Here is a 22,504-nt window from a genome sequence, read left to right on the forward strand (position 1 = left end):
CGGGTGGAACGGCACCGATTACAATCAGGTCAATTAGCACAAGGCTAATCTCAACCTTTACAACTAGGTTAATTAGTAGGGCTGACCTCAACCTACACCTTACTAGGATGGTGCACCTAGCTTTCCTAACTGGGTCTAAACCAATCCGAGACTATTTAACAGGGCTAGTCTCCCTCTTCAAGCCCGCACCTGGAATACAACAGATATAAAAAAAATATGCGTACAAGCAAATGCTTCTTACATAAGCAGATATGTACCACTACGCACAATATAATCAATGCACCTCAAGAATGTATGAACTATAAGCTCGGTGCTCTATGTGTGCAATCAACACTCAGTAAGATATATGCGCAAAGTGTTCTAACAAGCTAATCTTTGAAAGCAAAGTATATCAAATCTCAATATCAGATTAGTGTTTCAAAGATGCTAGCAATAATATTCAAATGAACTCAAAAATATTTTCTAAAATGTATCTAGCACAAGAATTGTTTGAAATCTAACTTTGTAAAATATTTTTGCACACAAAAGTATAAGCCCAAATGAGTATTGCAATGATAATGCAAGCTTACCTAGCTATATGATTTTTCCCAACCAAAGATTTATCAAATGAAATCGGGGGAAAAATCTAGCTCAACCCTCAATATGAAAATCAAATGTGTAATATACAAGTGAGGGTTTCTAACACAATATAACAAACACTAAACACTCACAAGGCAATATTTCTCAAAGGAATGGAAGTATTATGAGTGTATAAGGTTGGAATGAACAAATAGGGTTTAGAAAATTTGAAAGAGTTTTTGGCTAATCCTATTTGCTAATCACCACTAATATAAGCAAATGAGCCCCTATGTATAGAGAGAGAGGCCAAAATATGACCGTTGGGGACACCAAGGGTATTATTAAATTTGTTTTAAAACCCATTAAGAAAATTAATCCTGTTTGTTTACTTTTAACCCCGGTGAAAAATAAGCAACCTAAGAGGTTTCGAGTAGCTGAACCAAGGTTCGGTCACCCGAATAGACTCAGTTAAAAAATCAATTTTTGAACATTTGGGTACCTGAGTCTAGGTTTGGTTGGTTGAACCAAGGCGATTTTGCTATTGTCCGTGGTTCGGGTGCCCTGTCCAACATTCGGTTAACCGAACTCACAAGTTTGGTCACCCAAGGTCATTTTGAATTATAAAGTTCAATCGCCCAGGTTGGTGAAAAGTACCCTGACGCAGGTTTGGTCAACCGAGGGAGATACGTTCATTATTAGTTCGGTCGCCCGAAACCAGGTTAACTCACTGACTTCCTAGTGATTCAGGCGCCTGAGGTGTTTTGGACACCAAGGGTTCGGTTGCCTGAATCCTCATGATTTTGATCCTTTAACTCCAATTTTAAACCAATTGATTCCCCTGATTATGTAGGTGATATGGGCACTGTTTGTGCATTTGTTTAGGGACCTAAGGTCTTTCTATCCTACTGAAAAAATTCGGCGTCGGTCGACCGAATCCCTAAGGTCTCTCTAAGGTCTTGAGCTTATAGCCCTATATACATGATATGTAGATTATTACAGATCTTGGATGATTATTATTACAGACCCAACGAAATGAAATATAGATTATAACAATTAAAAATATTCCGGGTCTTCATTTTCCTCAAGTTGCCATGTGCCATCAATATGATCTTCCTAATATGGTCCTACACACAAACTTGGCAAACATTAAATACCGGAGTATTTGTCATAATCAAAATAGGGTATGACCCATGGGGTCAACAATAGGTGTCTCACCCCAAGAGTTCAAACATTTTAGGAGATCCAGGCAGATGAGCGGAGTGAGCTTCAAGAAGGAGGTATTGGTACAGTCTTAAATTCATGGTAAGTATTTAAGTTGGGAGATATGTTTTGTATAATCCCTAGGATGTATGATGACTTTTGGGGATATACGTATAGTTATGTGTTGATGGATGATTAGAACTCTAGTATTGTATATGAGATTTAGGTACTTTACGTTTTCCACTACATAGATAGCATGTATTTATGGATAGGTATATCCTCGGTACCCCACTTTGGGTCTGAGTTGATTTTGTGGATATTTTGTGGTATCAGAGTTTATTATGCAAAAAAAGAAGAAGAAGAAAAATATAGTAGAATTTTCGGGTCGTGATAGCTCATGCCACAAGGGATAGTTGTTTGGGGTGAGTTTAAGGGTGATGAAGTTGCCAACATTGAGGGATAGTGTAGTCACGGTAAAAGTAAGAAAAAAGGAGTGGAAGGTAAGCAAGGAAGTTGAACAATAATGTAGGAACCATGGTGATTTTTCCTAGTGTTTACAATGGCTCTGATACCATAAAGAGAAAATGAAATAAGGGATTTGAAAGAAATAATATTTTTATTTCAATGAATGGCAACGTGAACACTTAGGCTATACAGAGAGTGGTATTTAAATGGAGATACATAATATAGTTGTTAGTAACGAATCCCATAAAGTCATATTTGTTAGAAATTGATATCAGATCTTCAATAAATATTTAGCAACGGTCAAAATCGTCGATGGTTTTGGTGAAACCGTCAATGGTTTGCTATTAAATTCCATTTTTTCTGAAACCGTCGATGTAACCTGTTGTGTTTTTGTGGCTCATATTGTAATAACCTAAGGAAATAATCAAGGTCTTGTCGACGAACACAGGAGATTCGTCGACGAGAATACATGAGGGTCTCGTAGACGAGAAGATAATGAGAGGGGGTTTTATGGCAGTCTGAAATTCATCGATGAAAGGTGAAGGTTCATCGAAAAACTCCTTCAGGGACTCGTCAACAAGATGACGTGTCTCATCGACGAACCTAGAGCTATAAATAGCAAAAACCTGGATTTTTCATCAAAGCTTGGCGCAAAATCCTCCCTCTCTCTCTCTCAATGTCTCTCTTCGATCCCGACTCCTTTTTTCTTTGGATCGACGATCTGAGGCCACCACGATGCTCCTAGGAAAGTTCTCTGCAAGTCTACCGGAGCGGATCGTTGGTGGGAGTGGTTTGAATTCTATCCCAATTTCAGGATAAGGCATTTTATTTAGAATTTTCCTTTCCCATAGTTATATAAAATGTTGTACGTAGGAAAATAATGATATTTGATTCTGGGAGATGTTGTTTTCAGGGTGTTGAATGGGAAACTCTATGGGTGGAGGACCAGTCAAAGTAGGGGGGCTTTTGCTTAGGAGTTTTTAATTATATTACCAGAGATTTTATGTATATACATGTATACTAGTTTATTATCCAGTTATTACAGAATAAGAGTTTTTAATGTTTGTGTGGCCTGAGTAGATATTTACTTGATATAGAATTTGTATAGTTTTTCCCAGTATATCATGATTTATAGTATGTATAAACAGACAGATAAAAACATATATTTTTATATAGACAGATATAGACGTATTCTATTCAGTTCATTATATTACAGTATTTGCAAAATGCCATGTTTTCCTAATGCCATAACACTCCGATTATATAGACAGATTATACAAATAGTTTATATAGATAGATTATACAGTTATAGCATCCAGATGCTACAATTATATACAGATAGATTATACAGTTATAGCATCCAGATGCTACAATTATATTCAGTTATTATAGTATATTCAGTACATAATTATAGTGTTATGGTTATTTTGGAAACATGATGAAAATAGTAAAGATAATTATAGTATATATACTTATACAATATCAGATCCCTGAGAAAATATTATAGATAGATACAGTTTATAGAGCACGGTACTGTTGCTATTTATAGAATAGATTGCAACCACATATCTCAGATAGTGTATGGGTACCGTCAAACCGTGCTGAGAGTGGATGCAGCTCCCTAGTTTTGGGTTGAGGGGGCCGATTTGACGAGGCAGCAGTCCAGTTCCGTGCTTAGGAGTGGACGTAGTTTGGTCGGACTGAGGTAGTGTAAAGTATAGTGACTTACCTGGTGGGCCAACCAGAGTTAAGTCACGCCTACGGGCCACACAATCCCGTCATGAGGGGTCAAATCATGACATACAAATTTTCAAGGAAAAACACAAATATGTATATGTACACAATTTTACAGCATTTGTTAAATATAATATGATATTAGTAGTATGAAAGTTAGAAAGTTCAGATGATATAGTTATATTTTAAGCTATGATAAATGTAAAATATATTTTTACTGATTTACTAGCTTATACAGTTTCAAATGTTATTACTATATTCATACAACTTGGTCGCCACACACTAGTAATAGCATATTTCCACTTAATGAGCGTTGACTCATCCCATTATTTTAATATTTTTCAGGTGAATTAGTTAGGCGAGTTGATCAGGCTCGCAGATAGAGAGACCCCTTTGATTGCCCTGTATATAGGGTAAGTTTGTGTAGGGAAGTTGAATTTTTGGGGAGACAGTACTAGTATATGTAATTATGATATGGGAAAACATTGAATTCTGGTATTGTATGTATATATATGGTTATGGGATTTATGTCTTTCCGTTGCATAGGTGTGCCCATTACTTACAGGAATACTTCAGTGCCTATCTGAGGCCTGAGAGATTATAGTAGGATTATCAGAGTAATTTATTGGTTAAAAAAAATGGAATAATTTTTGGGTTGTTGCATATATACTTGATGAATTGCATAAACAAGGAAGAAGACATAGTGGAAAATCACATGTGCTGAGGAGCAGTAGGGAAATAGTCGACTGTTTGGCTGAAACAGTCGACGGTTTGACTCCAGAATATAGACAATTTACATTCTGTCTAAAACAGTCGACGGTTTGGCCCAATCGGTCGATGGTTTGGCTCGGGATGCCCAGTGCAGATTTCAAATTTTGACTAAATGGACGTTAATATGGTTAGTTTCGGGGGAAACCTCTGAGGAGGCTTATATATACATAGTACATGTTGTATATGGTGATTCAAGTGTGGTTGAGAGTATTTTTTAGAGGGTTCTTGTATTGTTCTTGTAATTTGGATAAGAAGATAGTGAATCCTTGTCGTTTGCTCCTGTGGATGTAGGCATTGCCGAACCACGTAATTCCTATTATCGTTGTTATTATTATTGCTTTCATTTACTTGTTGTGGTTGTGGAATTGTTCTGTATTCACCATTTAGATTGTTGCATTGTGTTTTTGATTCTTTACACAAATATAAATTCTGTTGTGCATATTTAGGGATTTTTACACAACAATTGGTATCAGAGCTTTGTTGTAATGGCCTCTACATCTTCATCTGTGAAATTTGATGTCGTCAAGTTGGATGGAATCAAGAATTTCGATTTGTGGTAGAGAAGGGTGAAGGATCTTTTGGTGCAGCAAGGGATGGTGAAGGCATTATATGGAATTCAACCGGAAAGTATGGATGAAGCAACATGGAATGAATTGGAGGCAAAGGCAGTATCAACCATCCGTTTGTGTTTAGCTGATGACGTGTTGTATCACGTCATGGATTAGGATTCTACGACAGCAGTTTGGTGTAAACTGGAAAGCCGGTATATGTCTAAGTCTTTATCGAACAAACTCTTTCTTAAGCAAAGGTTTTATTGGCTTAAGATGGTGGAGGGTTCGTATTTGAACATGTATATCAACACTTTCAATCAGATTGTGAGTGATTTGGTGCGTGTTGATGTAAAATTTGAGGAGGAAGACAAGGCGCTAATGCTATTAAATTCCATACTTGCATTTTAAACTTATGAGAACTTGGTTACCAATCTTACATGGGGCAAGGAAAGCCTGAATTTGGAAGAGGTGACAAGTGCATTGATCGGTTTTCATTGAAGAAAAATGGCCAGCAATGATGTTTCACATTGTGAAGGGCTTGTGGGGAAAAGTAACCAAGAACATGGGAGACGTAAGTCTTGGAGCGGATCTCGGTTGTATTCTGGGAAGAAGAAGGACGTGAAGTGTTTTAGGTGCGATAAAATTGGGCATATAAGACTGGAATGTCCAGAGTGGAAGAATGGGAATGTTGAAAATTAGCAGGGTCTGTCAAAATCTATAAATGTAGTGGAAGGAGACTCGGAAAGCAGTGATGGTGATATGCTATGTATTTCATCGGGTTCGGAGTGCCTCGCGGATAATTTCTTGGATCCAAGATACCGAATGATCTCATTAAATTATAGCAAATAGAAAATGGTTCGACACCTACAGGTCAATTAATATTGGTTGTGTTTTGATGGGGAATGATATTTCATGCAAAATACTTGGTATTGGAAATGTCAAAATCAAAATGTATGATGATGCTATAAGAACCATATGTGATGTAAGGCATGTATCGAGTCCAAGGAAGAATTTATTTCATTAGGAACTTTAGATTGTAATGGATATAGTTACAAGTCTAAAAGTGGGGAAATGAAAGTATGTGAAGGTGACTCGATAGTGATGAAAGGAGAAAAGATAGCAGGAAATATCTATGCACTACTGGGAGTTATGGTTGTAAGAGGAGTTGTAGCTGTAGAATTTGAGTCAGATGTTCCGTGGCATATATGATTAAGGCATAAGAGTGACTACATGTATTCAGATGTTTGGGGACTAGTGAGGATAGCATCAAAATGCAGACATATGTTTTTCGTGGGTGTATCATGAAAGGTCTTGGTTTATCTCATGTGGCATAAGCTTGATGTTGATGTGTTTACCAAGTTTAACTTGTGGTTGAGGTGGAGAACCAGACCAGGAGAGAGATCCTCTGGTCAGACATTGAGATTGAGTACATTGGTTTTGTTCAAGAAGTTTTGTGAGCAAGGCAAAGTATATGAAAGGCTTGTAGGGTACTTCTTGGTGAAGTTAGTGAGTATGACGCGTTTCTCATGTGATCGATTGCCAAAGGTATCACTAGATGGGAGAGTTGTGGGTGAATTTTGGGCAGGTTTTGCGATGGACTACTCGGGTGTGAGTGGATGTCCACTGGTGCACTATTCTAGTGATGGAGGATCTAGGCTAGTGTTATGTATGTTTATGGAGTATAAGAAAGGTGGGTACAAGCTGGGTGATCCTGTGGAAAATAAAGGGGTAATCGATGACATGGCTTTTGGTGATAAAGTCATGGAGCAACGTACTCAAGTAAAGGAAGAGAAATAAATGCCAGAAAACTGCGATAGCAGCAAACATGTAATTTATGTGGAGTTAAATACTCATGGCAGAAATGTGGGGAGTTCTATCTCAGGTCAACAATATCATAGTACGAATGGGCATGTGATGCAAGTGGAGCTATAGAGTTAAGGTAGAGATGACGTTCATATTGCAGGGAGTTTCAGCTCAGGAGACCAATAGGATCACGATGGGCCCATGTGCACTATTAAATCACCACTCAGGTATAAATTTGGCATTCTGGAGTTTTATGCATTCATTACTACCAACAACAAGGTTCCTACTAATTTTCAAGTTGTCGTACACAGCAAAGGGAAAAATAGAAGGATAAGTGTTATGGTGGAAAAAATGGAGGTATTGCATATGTACTAGGTGTGTGAGTTGGTGAGGCTTCGAGTGTGGAAGAAGGTGATAGGATGCAGTGGAGTGATATATTTGTTTCGTGTGAATGACATGTTATTGGATGGGAATGCTTTGATTGAGACTTATTAATTGGGAACTCTATTGAAAGTTTTTGAAATGAATGTGTTGGGTATGACCAAGATAGGTCTTGGTTTGCTTATTTGCATAGACAAAGTTGCAGGGATATTGGTGTTATCTCAGGGTGGCTTTGTGGACGGAACCGCAGGGAGACTTTGTTTGTCGTATCAAGGGGGTTCTGTGGAGAATCAATATGGAATGTCAACCGCTCGGTACCCAAGGACGAGCTGTGATGTCCGGGATATGTCAAAGGTCCCTAATGATTGTGCAATTGGGTGTTTTGGCAGGCAACAGAGTGGACCGTCAGTTATGAGATTTGTTGAAGACTGTGCAAGGGGCTTTGGTGATAGAAGGCTTGCAGCAGCGTTTTTGTTTACTATTATGGGAAGGCCTTGTTGGAAGCCTAGGGTGAAATCTCATATTGTTGCATCTACAACTTTATTAGGGTTGATGGTAGAAGTCGAAGTTGCCATTGGCAAGTTCAAGCGGCGTTGCTTAGACTTGGTGTTTGTCTCCAAGCGCTAGAAAGGAGACGAACCCAACCTAATGTTTTACGGTCAAGGTGGAGCAACGAGCTATGTTTTTAGGTTCTCCTAAGGGGCGTATACTTGCCAAGGTAGAGATTGTTGTGTTTTTGTGGCTTACATACTTTATGCATTGCATAAACAAGGAAGAAGATATAGTGGAAAACCACATGTGCTGAGGAGCACCAGGGAAAAGGTTGACTGTTTGATTGAAAGAGTCGATGGTTTGCCTCTAAAATTAAGACAATTTTTATTATGTCTGAAATAGTCAACGGTTTGGCCCAATCAGTTGACAGTTTGGCTCAGGATGCCCAAGGCATATTTCAAATTTTGAATAAATGGACGTTAATACGATTGGGTTTCGGGGGGAAACCTCCGAGGAGATATATATATATATATACATAGTATATATTGTATATGGTGAGTCGAGTATGGTTGAGAGTATTTTTGAGAGGGCTCTTGTATTATTCTTATAATTTGGACAAGAAGATAGTGAATCCTTACCGTTTACTCCCGTGGATGTAGGCATTATCAAACCATGTAATTTTGGTGTCATTATTATTACTATTGCTTTCATTTACTTGTTGTGGTTGTGGAATTGTTCTGTATTCATCATTTAGATTGATACATTGTGTGTTTGATTTTTTACACAAATATATATATTCCGCTGTGCATATTTGGGGGATTTTACACAACATAACCGTTGACGGAATAATCCTCAACTGAGTCAAAATCGTCGACGGTTTCCATCGGGTATTAGGACTGACATATATGTGTGCTGATTGGAATCTTCTTTCTTTGGTTTGATTTTATTACCATTGGAGCGATCTTCATACTAATTTGAATCTTTCTTCTTTGGTGAGAGTTTAAATTTATTGCCTTGTTGATGTGAATTATCCTGATTTGTAAGAGTTGCTGAATCATCATTGTGGTTTGAATTTATTGACGTGAGAGTTCCAGTATCCCTCAACGTCTCTCCACAATTTTGGGCCAGATTGGTGGCTTCATTGATTGTCTCACGTGCATTGAGAGTGCTGAGCTGTGATGAGTTGCTAATATGCGTCCTTCAACATTTTCCTTGTAAATGGCTACAAACAAGTTAGGGCGCCAATTTCTACACTTGAGAAAAAATGACCTCAAATTGAGTTGTGCTTAACCCAAATTACCATATGATAATTGTTGGTGCAAATAAGATGGGATTGGCTAACTATGCCATAAAAAGGCTATTAATCATGCTATTATGAATGTTTTGACCAGTTCTGTACCAAACCTATTACATAGGGACCTCCCATTATTTGGTCCTATTATGTACTTTAGATGCACCAAATTTGGCACTAAATGAACATTATCTAAATGGTTTAGCTACCAAAACAAACGCAACCAAAAATATGCAACAATCCCATTTTACTCGCTCTCAATTGAGTAACAACACGAATGAGAAAAAATATCCACGACCCTCATAGAACATCACTGAGAATAAGGGAAGTCTTCGCAAAAAAAATATTTTTGTCTTGCTAGAAAAAAACACAATTGTGGACCGAACCTGTCTCATTGAACATCCATTATCCCCCAAAATATTTGTGCAGTAAGCGATATGGGTTGGTGTGCAAACTCCAAATAGGCCAAAGTTCAAGTGGAAAATCATTGAATCAAGAACAGTTTTTAAGGAATGAAAAACAATTTCAATAATGATTTGTTTTGCATGTTGGGACTGTTACAATTGAGAAATTCTTTTGGCACTTCAATAGCACCTCATCAAAAGCTTTGTGTGCCTTGGGAATTGGATTCATTTCGTCCTTGACAAAAATAATTTTCCTGTTACCAAATATTCCATTAGATCTTGTACTCCCAAATTCATCCCAAGTTACCATCTGAACTTCGTGCCATGGAAAATATTATGCACCAATAGAGTCAGAAGGCAGAAAAGCTCAGCAGATGCATAAAAAGATAGAACTGATATTTATATATTAGACATCTGATATTTATTTATTAGACATCTCTTTGTAAATTTACAACGTTCCAAATTGAAAATATAAGGAGAAAATCCACACAAATCCACCTTCATTTCATAAATAGAAGCACTTAACGTTGATTTGCTTTCTGCCTGCCCCACTCTTTCATGCTTTTGATATCGCTTTCTATTTATACTTCAACGAAGGATTTATTACCATAATAAAATTTCAAATAATGCTTTCACTACAACATTCATTTAAAGGACAGTGAGAATAAGGATGGCAACCTAAGGATGCAGAGAATATGGGGGCAGTGGGGGGAAGTATCCAAGCTTGGGGTGGTGGAAGGTCTTTGGAGGAAGCTTGGGAAGATCTTTGGTAATGGGTGGGAATGGTTTTTTGTGAATTGGAGGGATCTTTGGGAATGGAGGAAGAGTTTTATGAAATGGTGGTTTTGATTTGTAAATTGGAATTGAAGGCGGGAATGGCTTTTTATGAAAAGGCAATGGTTGTGGGAGGATCTTTGGGATTGGATGTTTGAAGAATGGTGGTTTTGGTTTGTAGATTGGAACAGGTGGTTTTGGTTTGTAAATTGGAACAGGTGGTATTGGTTTGTAAATTGGAACAGGTGGTTTTGGTTTGTAAATTGGAACAGGTGGTATTGGTTTGTAAATTGGAACAGGTGGTTTTGGTTTGTAAATTGGAACAGGTGGTTTTGGTTTGTATATTGGCACTGGTGGTGGAAGAGGTTTCTTGAATTTTGGGGGGAAGTACTTTGGAGGGAAAGAGAATGAATGGCCATCAGGAAGGGGGAACTTGGGCAAGGGCTTGTGCAGTGGGTGAACTTTGGGAGGCAACTTAAAAGGTGGAAATTTGGACAGTGGTGGGTACTTGTAGTGAGGCCACAGGAAGGCTGATGTGCATGTCACTGGTGAAAATTTTAGCTTTCCAGTAGGGGCAAAGGTGAGTTTTCCATTGGTTTGAGTCTTGAAGATTATCTTGGAGGACTCTAGCCCATTGTGGGCAGGGCACGGTGTCGCTGATGCACTGTGAAGCTGTGCATAGCATTCTTCCTTCAATTTTCCATCTTCCAGAATCTCATGAGGGAGAGATACTTTGAATTTCCCTTCTCCATCAAGCCCTCCTACACCTCTTGTTTCGTACTCTCCATTTGCAGTCTTGCAATCAATCGTTACATGAAGCCCTGCACAAAGAAATGCATAAGACCATGGTTATTTTTCAGGGACCATTGGTTAGACAAAACTGTGGATCAACTGCAACTCTGCAAGGTGGACAAATTTTTCTGGGTTCATTTTCTTTTTCCCCTAATGTCTTGCTGATTAACCGTGTCGGGCTTTTGCTTTGAAGGATCAATCTACAAGAGATATATGTCAAGTGCAAGCCTTTTTGGTAATAATGCATTGCATCACCAAAGTAAAACTGGAACACTTAAATGGCAATATACTAGGATCGTAGTAACAGACCAAATCATGTGTAGTAAGAGAATGTATCCTACCTGAAAAGGCCTGGCTAGTCTTAATTTTATTCTCTGCACAATCTGCACATTCTCCGATGCCAACTACCTCAGCTGCCTTTTCCTCTGCGTAACAGTAGCTTGAAGCAAATATTAATGAAACCCAGAAGCACAGAAGTGCAGCACGGTGAGCGGAAAGTATCCGCATTGGGAATCAGAATGAGACTGTACGCTTCTTTACTCTGATTCAGGACTTGAGTGAGATGATCAGCTGCCTGGACCTTATTATATAACTGGGTTTTAAGGAAGTGGTTCGGGGCTCATCGACACCACACTTAAGGGTCTCACATGAGGTTTGGGACCATTGAAATGACATTGTATTTTGATTAGATTAAAAATGATAACAATGTCACCGGCTTTGTTGATAGAAGTCCGATGTCCTCATTGAATGACCTCTCAACTATACATACAGCTGCATGCTCTTGTGGCCTCTCCATCTGTTAACCTACTTGCCAGCCCTCATAAATACTTAGCGAAGGGTACATTACTAGAATTCCCAAGATTTTTAGTGAAATGGGGCTCAAAACCTTTCAGTGTTGATATTGTTGATACAATTGGCAAGACTGAAAGGTCAATTAAGGGATATATAGAAGGCATTTACAGTGATATGGATATATCAACTTCACGGGAATCAACTGCATGTATGAACACCACTTTTTTCAAAGTCCCTAGGCATGTTCATTGATCATTCATGAACCAGTAGGAGGAAATTTACCCTCAGCCACAAGTCGCCTGCCCATCTGCCAACCATGAATTATGAGAAAGTATAATAATTGGATCATAGGGTGTCCTGATTTAATTAGTTATTACAAATTCTTTTTGGGTTTTGGACCATCTCCAACCTCCAGGTTGACACACATGCATTTTTTTCTCATGCCCAAACCAGCCCAGGACGCTGGCAGTTTAAACTTCAAAGCATTATAATGCTTGCCATCTATTCCATTTTCCGATCCAAGACTTCTTATTCCCAAGGTTTTGGGACAAATTAGCCAACCAAGGTAGAGGTTATTTTGGTGAAAAATCCAAAGTTTCAGACAGAACTCATTTCAATATTTTGCTGCGTAGAATCCATTACTCAGAAAAGTAATTGCTTGAGGCTGAATGATCTAGATCCACAACATGCCTCAACAACAATAATACATTTGAATTGGTCCAAACCCTGATTAATTCATTCTTGGCCCATTTCACCCATCTTTTTTTTTTTTTTTTTCCAGATTCCAGGCAAACATCGACATTATTGTTGTTATTTTACAGCATGAGACCTTCTCATTCATTCTTTTAGATGGGGCTTTAAGCCTTGCACATTCATAGTGCAATCCTGTTTTAAATTTATGGGAAAGGGCGAACTAGCAAAAAGCACTCCTCTATGGTATATTATGCTAATATCCTTTCAAGACAAACATTTGCCGCACACCCATGAAGGAAAAACAAGCCTATTGTGGAACTAAATCCATTTCTTTCCAGAAATTCATTGACTTCTGTCCCGGAAAATTTGCATAGTACATTTCCTTTTTTCAATGGAATGAACATCACCAGGCAGCCTAATTCGTATCCGATGATTTCGGTATGAGAATTGAGGCCCCTCCAACCACTCACAGATGCCCCCCAAGCTTTCTGTACAGCTTGGAGTTGTCTGAAATCATAAATGAAGCAACCATGGTGGGTGAAATGCCTTGCAGCTATTGAATATTTGGCTTTTCTTGGTGTCAGAGCTCCCATCGTTTTCAGTGGACAGTTCATTGACAGTATACAGAACTACAAATGTAGTATATATTTCACTACCCCGAGGATGAAATGGCTTTACTCAGCCCCTTCTCTTTATTCGAAGAAAAATTCAACAAGTTTATGTGGAGAAGAAAGGTAAATTGCAAGAATTATTACCTATGCTTTTGGCAGCCAAGAATTTAGACTTTAAATTTCTTCCCAATGTTTGGTGAAGCCTTAGATTTAGATTTATATAAGATGTAATATAAAATTATATTATATTTTGTTCGAAATCTGTTCAGATCCAAATCTAAGGTCCGAAAGCAAACACAATATTTAAAATACATTACAAAATTATATTAAATTACGTACAAATCAATACAAATTCAAATCTAAGGCACAAATTCATGCTCTCCAGCCTTTTTGGTACAGAGTGGAAATGTCAAGCTACTGTTAACCACATCATCGGTTGTTGGGTTTCGCAAACAAAAGGTGGCCGCATGTTTCAAAATTTTAAAGTGGGAGACTTTTGGTAATTTTCGCATCTTTTAATTTAAGGTAGAAGACTGTGATCTCACTTAAAAGGCTTAACTTGAGCATTAAATTTAGGTTACATTTGGTTTACAGAACGTCTATTTCCAAGAAATAAATTAGTTTTAATAGATTACTTACCACAAATTATAAAAAAAAATTATGTTATTACTATAGAGCAATTAATAATATGAATCATGTTATAAGCCTATGTTGTGAAAATCGAGTATAGGATGCATAACGGAATTTGTAAATTGCAGCAAATGATGAAACACCAAGACAAAACAACTAGTATATATGAAAGCAAATAAAAAAACAACATGAGAATATACGTGGTTTGGCAATGCCTACATCCACGGGAGCAATCTGGCCAAAAATTTCACTATGAAATGAAAGTTTACAATACACTTCATACAATAATCTCTCTCTTCTCAAAATATGCCCAGAAGGACCTATTTAACAACCCCTCGGAGTCTTCCCTCCAAATACCCAACCGTCCAACGTTCAAATTCAAAATTTGAATTCTTCCTCACAGCTCAGAACACTCGTCAACGAGAACAGGGCACTCATCGACGAGAGAGAGAAGGTCACTCATCGACGAGTCTTCAAGTTTCTGATTTCCTACTCTCGGTATCTCAGAACTTTTGCAATTCTCGGGCTCTCGGTATCTACTAGTCGACGAGTGAGACACACCCATTGACGAGTCCCTGCTGCTCAGCACCAATGAATCCATATGCTTTTCTTCTTACTTTGTTTATGAGCTCCAACAAGTATAAGAGTCACACACACAAATACGACAACCTACAATAAGAAATAGATAAAGGATAACTATTCCCAAGTTTCATTGTACGCTTATCTATTCTTTTACATATTACAACAATAACAAAAAAACCAAGCCTTAAGTCCTACTAGGTGGGGTCGGTTATATAAATCATTTTCCGCTAATTTATGCGATCATAGATCATTTATTTTAACAAATTTAAGGATATTAAATCCTTACTCACTATCTCCTCCCAAGTTATTTTAGGTCTACCTCTACCCCTTTTAATGCCCCCCACAGTAACTAACTCACTTTTCCTCACTGGTGCACTATGTGACCTACGTTGCAACTGTCCATACCATCTGAGTCGTCCCTTCCTGATCTTATCTTCTATAGGAGCTACACCTAACTTGTTGCAAATATGTTCATTCCTTAATTTATCTTTCAATGTTATATTACTCATCCATCTAAGCATTCTCATCTCGACAACTTTTACTTTTTGGATATTATGTTTTTTTGTTGCCTAACATTCGATCCATATAGCATGACTGGTCTTATAGCTGTCCTATAAAACTTCACTTTCAATTTTAAGGGTATTCTACAATCACAGAGCACACTTGAAGCATTTCTCCATTTTACGCAACTTACTTTAACTTTATGCATTACATCATCTTCAATTTCTCCTTCATCTTGCATAGTAGATCCAAGGTATCGAAATATACAAGTGCTATTTATTTCTTCATCATCAAGTTTAACTTTGTCTCTAATATTCCTCCTATCATTACTAAAATTACATTTCATATATTCTGTCTTATTTCTATTTATCCTAAAGCCTTTAAATTCCAAAACTTCTCTCCATAATTCTAACTCAGCCTCTACTCCGTCCCTAGTTTTGTCAATTAATATAATATCATCTGCAAACAACATACACCATGGAACCTCCTTTTGAATACTCTTAGTCAATTGGTTCATCACTAAAGCAAAAAGATAAGCGCTCAAAGTAGATCCTTGATTGACACCTATGGTAATTGGAAATTCTCTAGATTCTCCATTTATAGTCCTTCAACTAATTATTACTCCATCGTACATATCCTTAATGACATCGGTATACCTACTACATACACCCTTTTTTTCTAAAACCCACCATAGAATTTCCCTAAGTATCTTATCATATGCTTTCTCAAGGTCAATAAATATCATATGCAAGTCTCTCTTCTTTTTCCTAAACTTTCTTATTAGTCTTCTTCAAAGATATATAGCTTCTATGGTAGATCTCGTAGGCATAAAACCAAATTGATTTTCTGAAACCTTCGTTTCTAACCTTAATATTTGTTCAACCACCCTTTCCCATAGTTTCATCTTATGACTCATAAGTTTAATCTCATGATAGTTATTACAATTTTGAATATCTCCTTTATTTTTGTATATAGGTATTAAAGTGCTCTTCCTCCATTCATCTGACATTTTCTTAGTTTTTATAATTGTATTAAATAAATTACTTAATCATATAATTATGTTATCACCTAAGCATTTCCAAATTTCAATTGGGATATTATCTGGTCCATAGATTTCCCATTTTTTTCATTTTTTTAGTGCAAACTTAACTTCTTCTTTCTTTTTTTTTTAATAAAAAAAAAAAAAGGACGAAACCTCCATTATTTATTGATATACCCTCACTTTTGGCGGAAGAATACCATGGTTACAAGACAAGCAATGGGAGCTTAACTTCGTTAACTCTTATTTTGTGAATATATCTCTTATTTTTAATCTTTTCCTTATTTGACAATTCTAAATTTAAGTCTTCTATTTGGTTTTCATTAAACAACTTACTAAAGTAATTTCGCCATCTTTCTTTAATGTCTTCGTCCTTAACCAAGACAATATCATCCTCACTTTTTATACATTTTACATTTCCTAAATCCTTACTCTTCCTTTCTCTAGCTTTAATTAGCAAGTTTAAATATATCTATTTCCCCTTCTTTTGTATCTAATCTATCATACAAATTATTAAATGATCTATATTTAACTTCACTAACGGCCTTTTTTGCATCTTTTCTTACCTCTTTATACTTTTCAAAGTTATCAATGTTTCTACATGAAAGGGAATAAACAAATTGTAGTGACCTCAAAATCTTAATATAAAATGTAACATAATAAATAGAAAAGTCAACCCGAACCCGTGGGTAACAGAGACACCTGTCCATCACAGCGGAAACTTAAGCAGCAGTAAGTATAAAATTTCAATCATCCAACCATAAAACATAATACCAAAGTTTACTATATCATCAAAATACTGTATTTATATACAACCTCCAAAACATCAAAATAACTCTAGGATCAACCAAAAATAATCCTGATCATAGTACAAAATCTTACTCTCATAGTGGGGTAACTTAATAAGCTCAATGGCGGCCACGACCCGCCGGTCTCTCAGGGTCTCATGAAAAATTAATTAAGTCCGGGGGTGAGACACATCTTAGTAAGAGAAAATAAATTAAATACAGTTATGTGACAATATGAACATTTAATGCAATTATATATATATATATATATATATATAAAATATATATATAGTACATTTCATATCTCTGTAAACATTCATCAAATCTTACTGAATAATCATATACTTTCATACTTGCTAATAAATCTTATCTTACATAAAACATATGTTATAACTGATAATACTGAAAACATACCCAGGATGAATAACTAACTAATGTCATGTATTACCCCCCATGACGAGTTGTGCAGCCCGAAGGCGGGACCCGACAATGGCTGGCCGACCACTGTCGTGTCAAAAATGTCTGTAAGTACGATGGGCCCGCCACACCCTGGTCCAAACTGCCAGGTGGACATCCACACTCTACTGAAAGCCACATCGAGTATCTATCTCCCACCCCCTCGTGGGGTGGTTAGCACCAATCTGATAATAGATATCTGATCTATAAGCTACGGTATCGAACTCCTGAACTGAACTAAACTAACATTCAGGTTCTGATAACATATAATACGTGATAATATAACATCTTTCATAATTTTATAAATACGACCCGCACCGAAATTATTTCATAAATACGGCCTCATGCTGAACATTTCATAAATACAGCCTCGCGCTGAAATTGTTTCATATATATACACGACCTCGCACCAGAATCATTTCATATATATACATGGCCTCGCGCCAAAATCATTCCATATATATACATTCTGAAAATAAATCAATTATCATGTATTTGTCAAAATCATCATAACATAACGTATCTTTTCATAATACCTGAAAACATGCTTTGCTCGTAAAATCTTCCATACCATAACACTTTTCATGAAAAATAACATCCATGCCATACAAAGTTGGGTAAGTCATACATTTCATTCGAAAACCATAATTCTCGTACAACAGCAATATTTTCCCAAACATGCATTTACTCCATAATATTCAAATATCGTACATATTTTTCAGAAAATCAATTTGCTCATAAATAATAGTAATTTGCGTGGACAATAACTGCTTTAGTTTATTCTCTTACCTGACTACTGAGAAAGCCCCTAAAATATCCTGATCTAACACCCGTGGGGTTTCCTGATCAATACCCTGAAAATGAAAACTCCTAGTTCTAAACTTCAGTATTTTCACGTGTATATTATTTTCTATAACTATAGTAAGACCAAATTCGGTATAAAAAGTCTTACCTCAACTTAGAGATGATTTCCAACTTGCTTTCACCAACGATCCGCTTCGGCAAATTTGGAGAAAACTTCCCCATGAGTGTCGTGGTGGCTTCAGATAGTCGAACCGGCGGAAATCTGGCCCAAAATAGAAAAGAGAAGAGAGAGAAACCGTAGGGGGGGGAGAGAGAGAGAGATAGAAAGTGAAATTTTGCTAATTTTTTACGTTTAAATCGGGTTTTTGATATTTATAGGACTGGATTTGTTGACGAGCCACGTCATCCCGTCGACGACGAGTTTTTTAATAATTTCGTCGACGAAACCCACTCCTCGTCGACGAAATTCAGACTGCTCAAAATCTCTCTTGATATCTCCTTGTTGACGAGGTCCTCTTATACCCTCGTCGACGAATCCCCTGTGTTCGTCGACGAGACCTTGATGATTTCCCTCGGTTATTCTTTCCAAAGTGCAATGTCGTCGACGAAGTCGACTTCCTCCTTCTGTTACTGTCTCTTTTTTCCACCCTCTTAATCATTATTTGAATACTATTATTCTTCGAGTCATCACACAAACTACTTGAGAATCTTCCCCTTGATTCACCTAAAATCTTTTTTATTATCTTTTTAATAGAGCTAACTAATCTACTCCAAAGAGTATTTGTATCTATCCCATCCTCTATAGTCTAATCCTCATCTTTGATCATTTCATCTTTAAATTTTATTATATTTTCTCCTTTTAGGTTCCACCATCTAGTTCTCTTATACGTGTTTATTTTATCTTTTACATATTAAATGAAATAATTAAGAATATATAAAGAATAACTAATTCTATTATTTTTAAAATTTAAATTATATTTCATTTTCATAAGTATTAAATTAGAATCAACTTTCCAAAAGTCAGTTCTCTCTCCTTCCCGGCCTCCCTTGAATTCGATACAAAAAGTCGGTTATCTCTCCTCCCTAACATTTGAACTAAAATAGACTTTCTAAAAGTCTATTTTCTCTCCTCCCGGCACGAATTTTGAACTAAAATAGACTTTTAAAAGTCTGTTTTTACTGAAACCAACTTTCCAACAATCAGTTGGGTTTATTTCCATAATTATATGGTCAATTACTCTACAATTGTATTTACTCTATTTTAATTTAAATATTTTCTTTAAAAACTCAAGGAAACACCATACTTCCCTTCTAAACATCTCCCAATGTTTTGTGTATATTTAATGATTGATAAAATTAAATATATCCGTGGATTTGATAACACTGTTGTTTATAATTGCAATTTAATTGTCTTCTCACCATAAACACGACGAATTTTTTTTGGTAGAAAGAGAAGGGAGGTGGCTAAAGTCTTTTTTTTTTAAATGATAGTGTCCATGACTCTCTCAACTAATCCATCTTGATAATTGACTCTTTTTTTTTTTTTTTTTTTAAGAAGGCGGTACTTTCATTTATTTATTGATAAACCCTCATTTTTTGCGGAGGAATACCGTGGTTATAAGACAATCAAGGGAAGAAACAAAAGACAAAACTTTAAAGGTCTCTTAAAAAACAACACTAACATCCAGTCAAAATAGGATTACAAGTTCAAGCAAAATAAAACAAAATAAGGACTTACAAAACAAATCTCACACAACAAAACAAATAAAAGATAAACAACATAAAACATAACCAAAACCAATAGGAAATCAATTAAACATATCTCATATAATTCATACCCATCGTGATAATTGACTCGTCCCTTTACTCTTCCCTGCTTAAATATTAAGACATTATCTTAAATAAAGACTTGTAACCCTCAATATTGAAACCCTCACATTTTAACTAGGAGAGTCTTAAATTTACCATTGAAATCATCCTTGGAGAGCTTAAGTGACTTTTTATATTTCATCACGAGATAGTGAAATATATACTACATTTGTGTGCGCGCACACATATATGTGAGTGAGTGTGTGTGTGTGTGTGTATATGTATGTGTGCATGTATATGTTGGCGAAGATTTGATATAATTGTCCTTATAATTGCAATTTACCTTTTTTGCTCACCATAAACATGGAGAAATTTTTAGAAAGGGGGTGAATATAAAGTTATTTCATCTTTTAATACTAAAATATATACCACAAGAGTAGTGTTACTTACAATCCAAATATTACATTTTTATTTACCACTCAAATTGTCTTGATTTTCATTTAAATCCTTTAGAACACAATTTTAAGGGTCTGTTTGGATCAAGTGATTTAGTTGAGGAAAAGAAAGAAACTAAAGAGAACGAAACTCACTTTTTATTATATTTTCTCTTTATATCACATACTACTAAAAATAAAAATTTATTTTAGTATGATTACTAATAAAGTTAAATATTAATAAAGTATAAAATCAATTATGTGTTCATTAATTCAATATATTTTTCATTTTATTTCTTATTTTTATTAATAATTAAACATGAACAAATTATTTTATTTTTTTTATGTGCAAATTGTGAATAAAAGAATTAAAACTATGCAATGTGTGAGATGGCTAAATCCGGGGTAAGGGAGGTTGAAATTAAATTTGGAGGGAGTAGACTTTTCGATAAAGCATTGGTATAGAGAAGGAAATAAAGTGGCAGATGCCTTGGCTCGTCAAGGTGTTAGGGGGAGGAATAAGTTGTTTATAAATAGTAGTCAACTCCCTAGAGTTATCAATGGGTTGTATAAATTGGAGAAGATGGGTACAGCTTATATGAGGTATGTTTAATTGATTTCCTGTTAGTTTTGGTTTATGTTTTATGTTATTTATCTTTTGTTTGTTTTGTTGCGTGATATTTGTATTGTAAGTCCTTCTTTTGTTTTGTTTTGATTGGACTTATAATCCTATTTTGGTTGGATGTTGGTGTCAGTATTTGGGAGGCTTTTAAAGTTTTGTTTTTTATTTCTCCCTTTGATTATCTTGTAACTACGGTATTCCTCTGCCAAAAGTGAGGGTTTATCAATAAATAAATAGAGGTGTCACCCTTCTTTTTTAAAAAAAATAAAAATAAATAAATAAATAATTTTTTTATTTTTATTTTTTCCTTTTTATCATATTTTCTAACTTCCAAACTAGTCCTAAGAAGCTATAACTCATATCAACAGCAACAGTTGTAGCCACACCAAACAGCGCAGCAATCAAGCATATTGTGCTTGGTGGGTGGTACAGAGAGGAAATGTCAAGCTCCTCTTACCCCAATTGTTAGGTTACAATCAAAAGGTGGGTCCCTAATTTATTTTCCTTTTTTGTAATTTTTGGTAATTATCATATCTTTTATGTTCAGCTTCAACCTAATCAAGAGTTATATACTCATTTTTTGGGCATGATAAAATATACTTATCTCTCTTAAGATTTGGTGAAGAGTCTTTTTTAGCTTCATATTTCATTTTTAACTGAGTAGCTTGAGGCAATTTTTATATTTTTTGTGTTTCACATCAATGCAATCAACTTCACATTTGCCAAAAAGATATAGAATGGCAATTTCAAAATCTTAAAGAGCTCTCCTAAAATTTTTTAAAAATCCATAAACATTCCATAAGCTTTGTCAAAAAAGACATAGACATCTAATAATAGTTAACAAAAAAAAAAACAGCCCATTAAAGAGCATAAATATCGCAAAATCAAATATTAAGGACGACCCACATCGGATCAAAGATTTTGATTACGAAAAGGAAAATAAGAAAAAATATTCATTTTTCTTTATATTTTTCCTTCTCTATTAAATACTATCAAGAATGAAAATTTATTTTAGTATGTCTAAAAATTAAGAAAAACTAAATATTAATGACATATAAAATTAATTTGTTCATAAATTTGATATATTTTTTATTTTATTTTATTTATTTTCCTTGATAACTAAACATGAAAATGTGGATTCCATGATATTTTCCTTTCTTTTTCTCTAATATTTTTGAGTTCCAAATGGAGCCTTTGCCAAATCCTAAGAGAAATTTAGGTAATTTTAAAATAACCTTACATTTTAGACATGAATTTTATATCTTGAATTTTAATTTGTGTAGATTTACACAAAGTGTTAGTATAAATTACATTAACCATGTGTTTAAGAGAAGTCCTAGATTTAAATTGTATGGATTTAGATAAGATGTAATACAAAATTATAGTGAATTTTATCTAAATCGATCCAAATTCAAATCCAAGACTTGAAATCTATGCTCCTAAACACAACGTAAATTTCTTCTTAATCTGCACAAACCCAAATTGAAGTCATGAAATCTATATTCTCAAAAATTACGCAAGAAAAGT

At 35.6% G+C, this 22,504-nt stretch overlaps 1 protein-coding gene across 1 annotated transcript; it reads right to left on the minus strand.

The window, feature by feature from the left end:
- Positions 1–10,025: 10,025 nt before the first annotated feature.
- On the minus strand, positions 10,026–11,886 carry LOC131155168 (proline-rich protein 4). The gene is made up of 2 exons (XM_058108117.1): positions 11,558–11,886; positions 10,026–11,245 (listed from the first exon to the last, which is right to left on the minus strand). Exons 1-2 carry the CDS (start codon positions 11,721–11,723, stop codon positions 10,329–10,331), a joined length of 1,083 nt encoding a protein of 360 aa, XP_057964100.1. The 5' UTR covers positions 11,724–11,886; the 3' UTR covers positions 10,026–10,328.
- Positions 11,887–22,504: the final 10,618 nt, after the last annotated feature.

Source organism: Malania oleifera, chromosome 5 (assembly GCF_029873635.1).
Source record: "Malania oleifera isolate guangnan ecotype guangnan chromosome 5, ASM2987363v1, whole genome shotgun sequence".
Lineage (NCBI taxonomy): Eukaryota > Viridiplantae > Streptophyta > Magnoliopsida > Santalales > Ximeniaceae > Malania > Malania oleifera.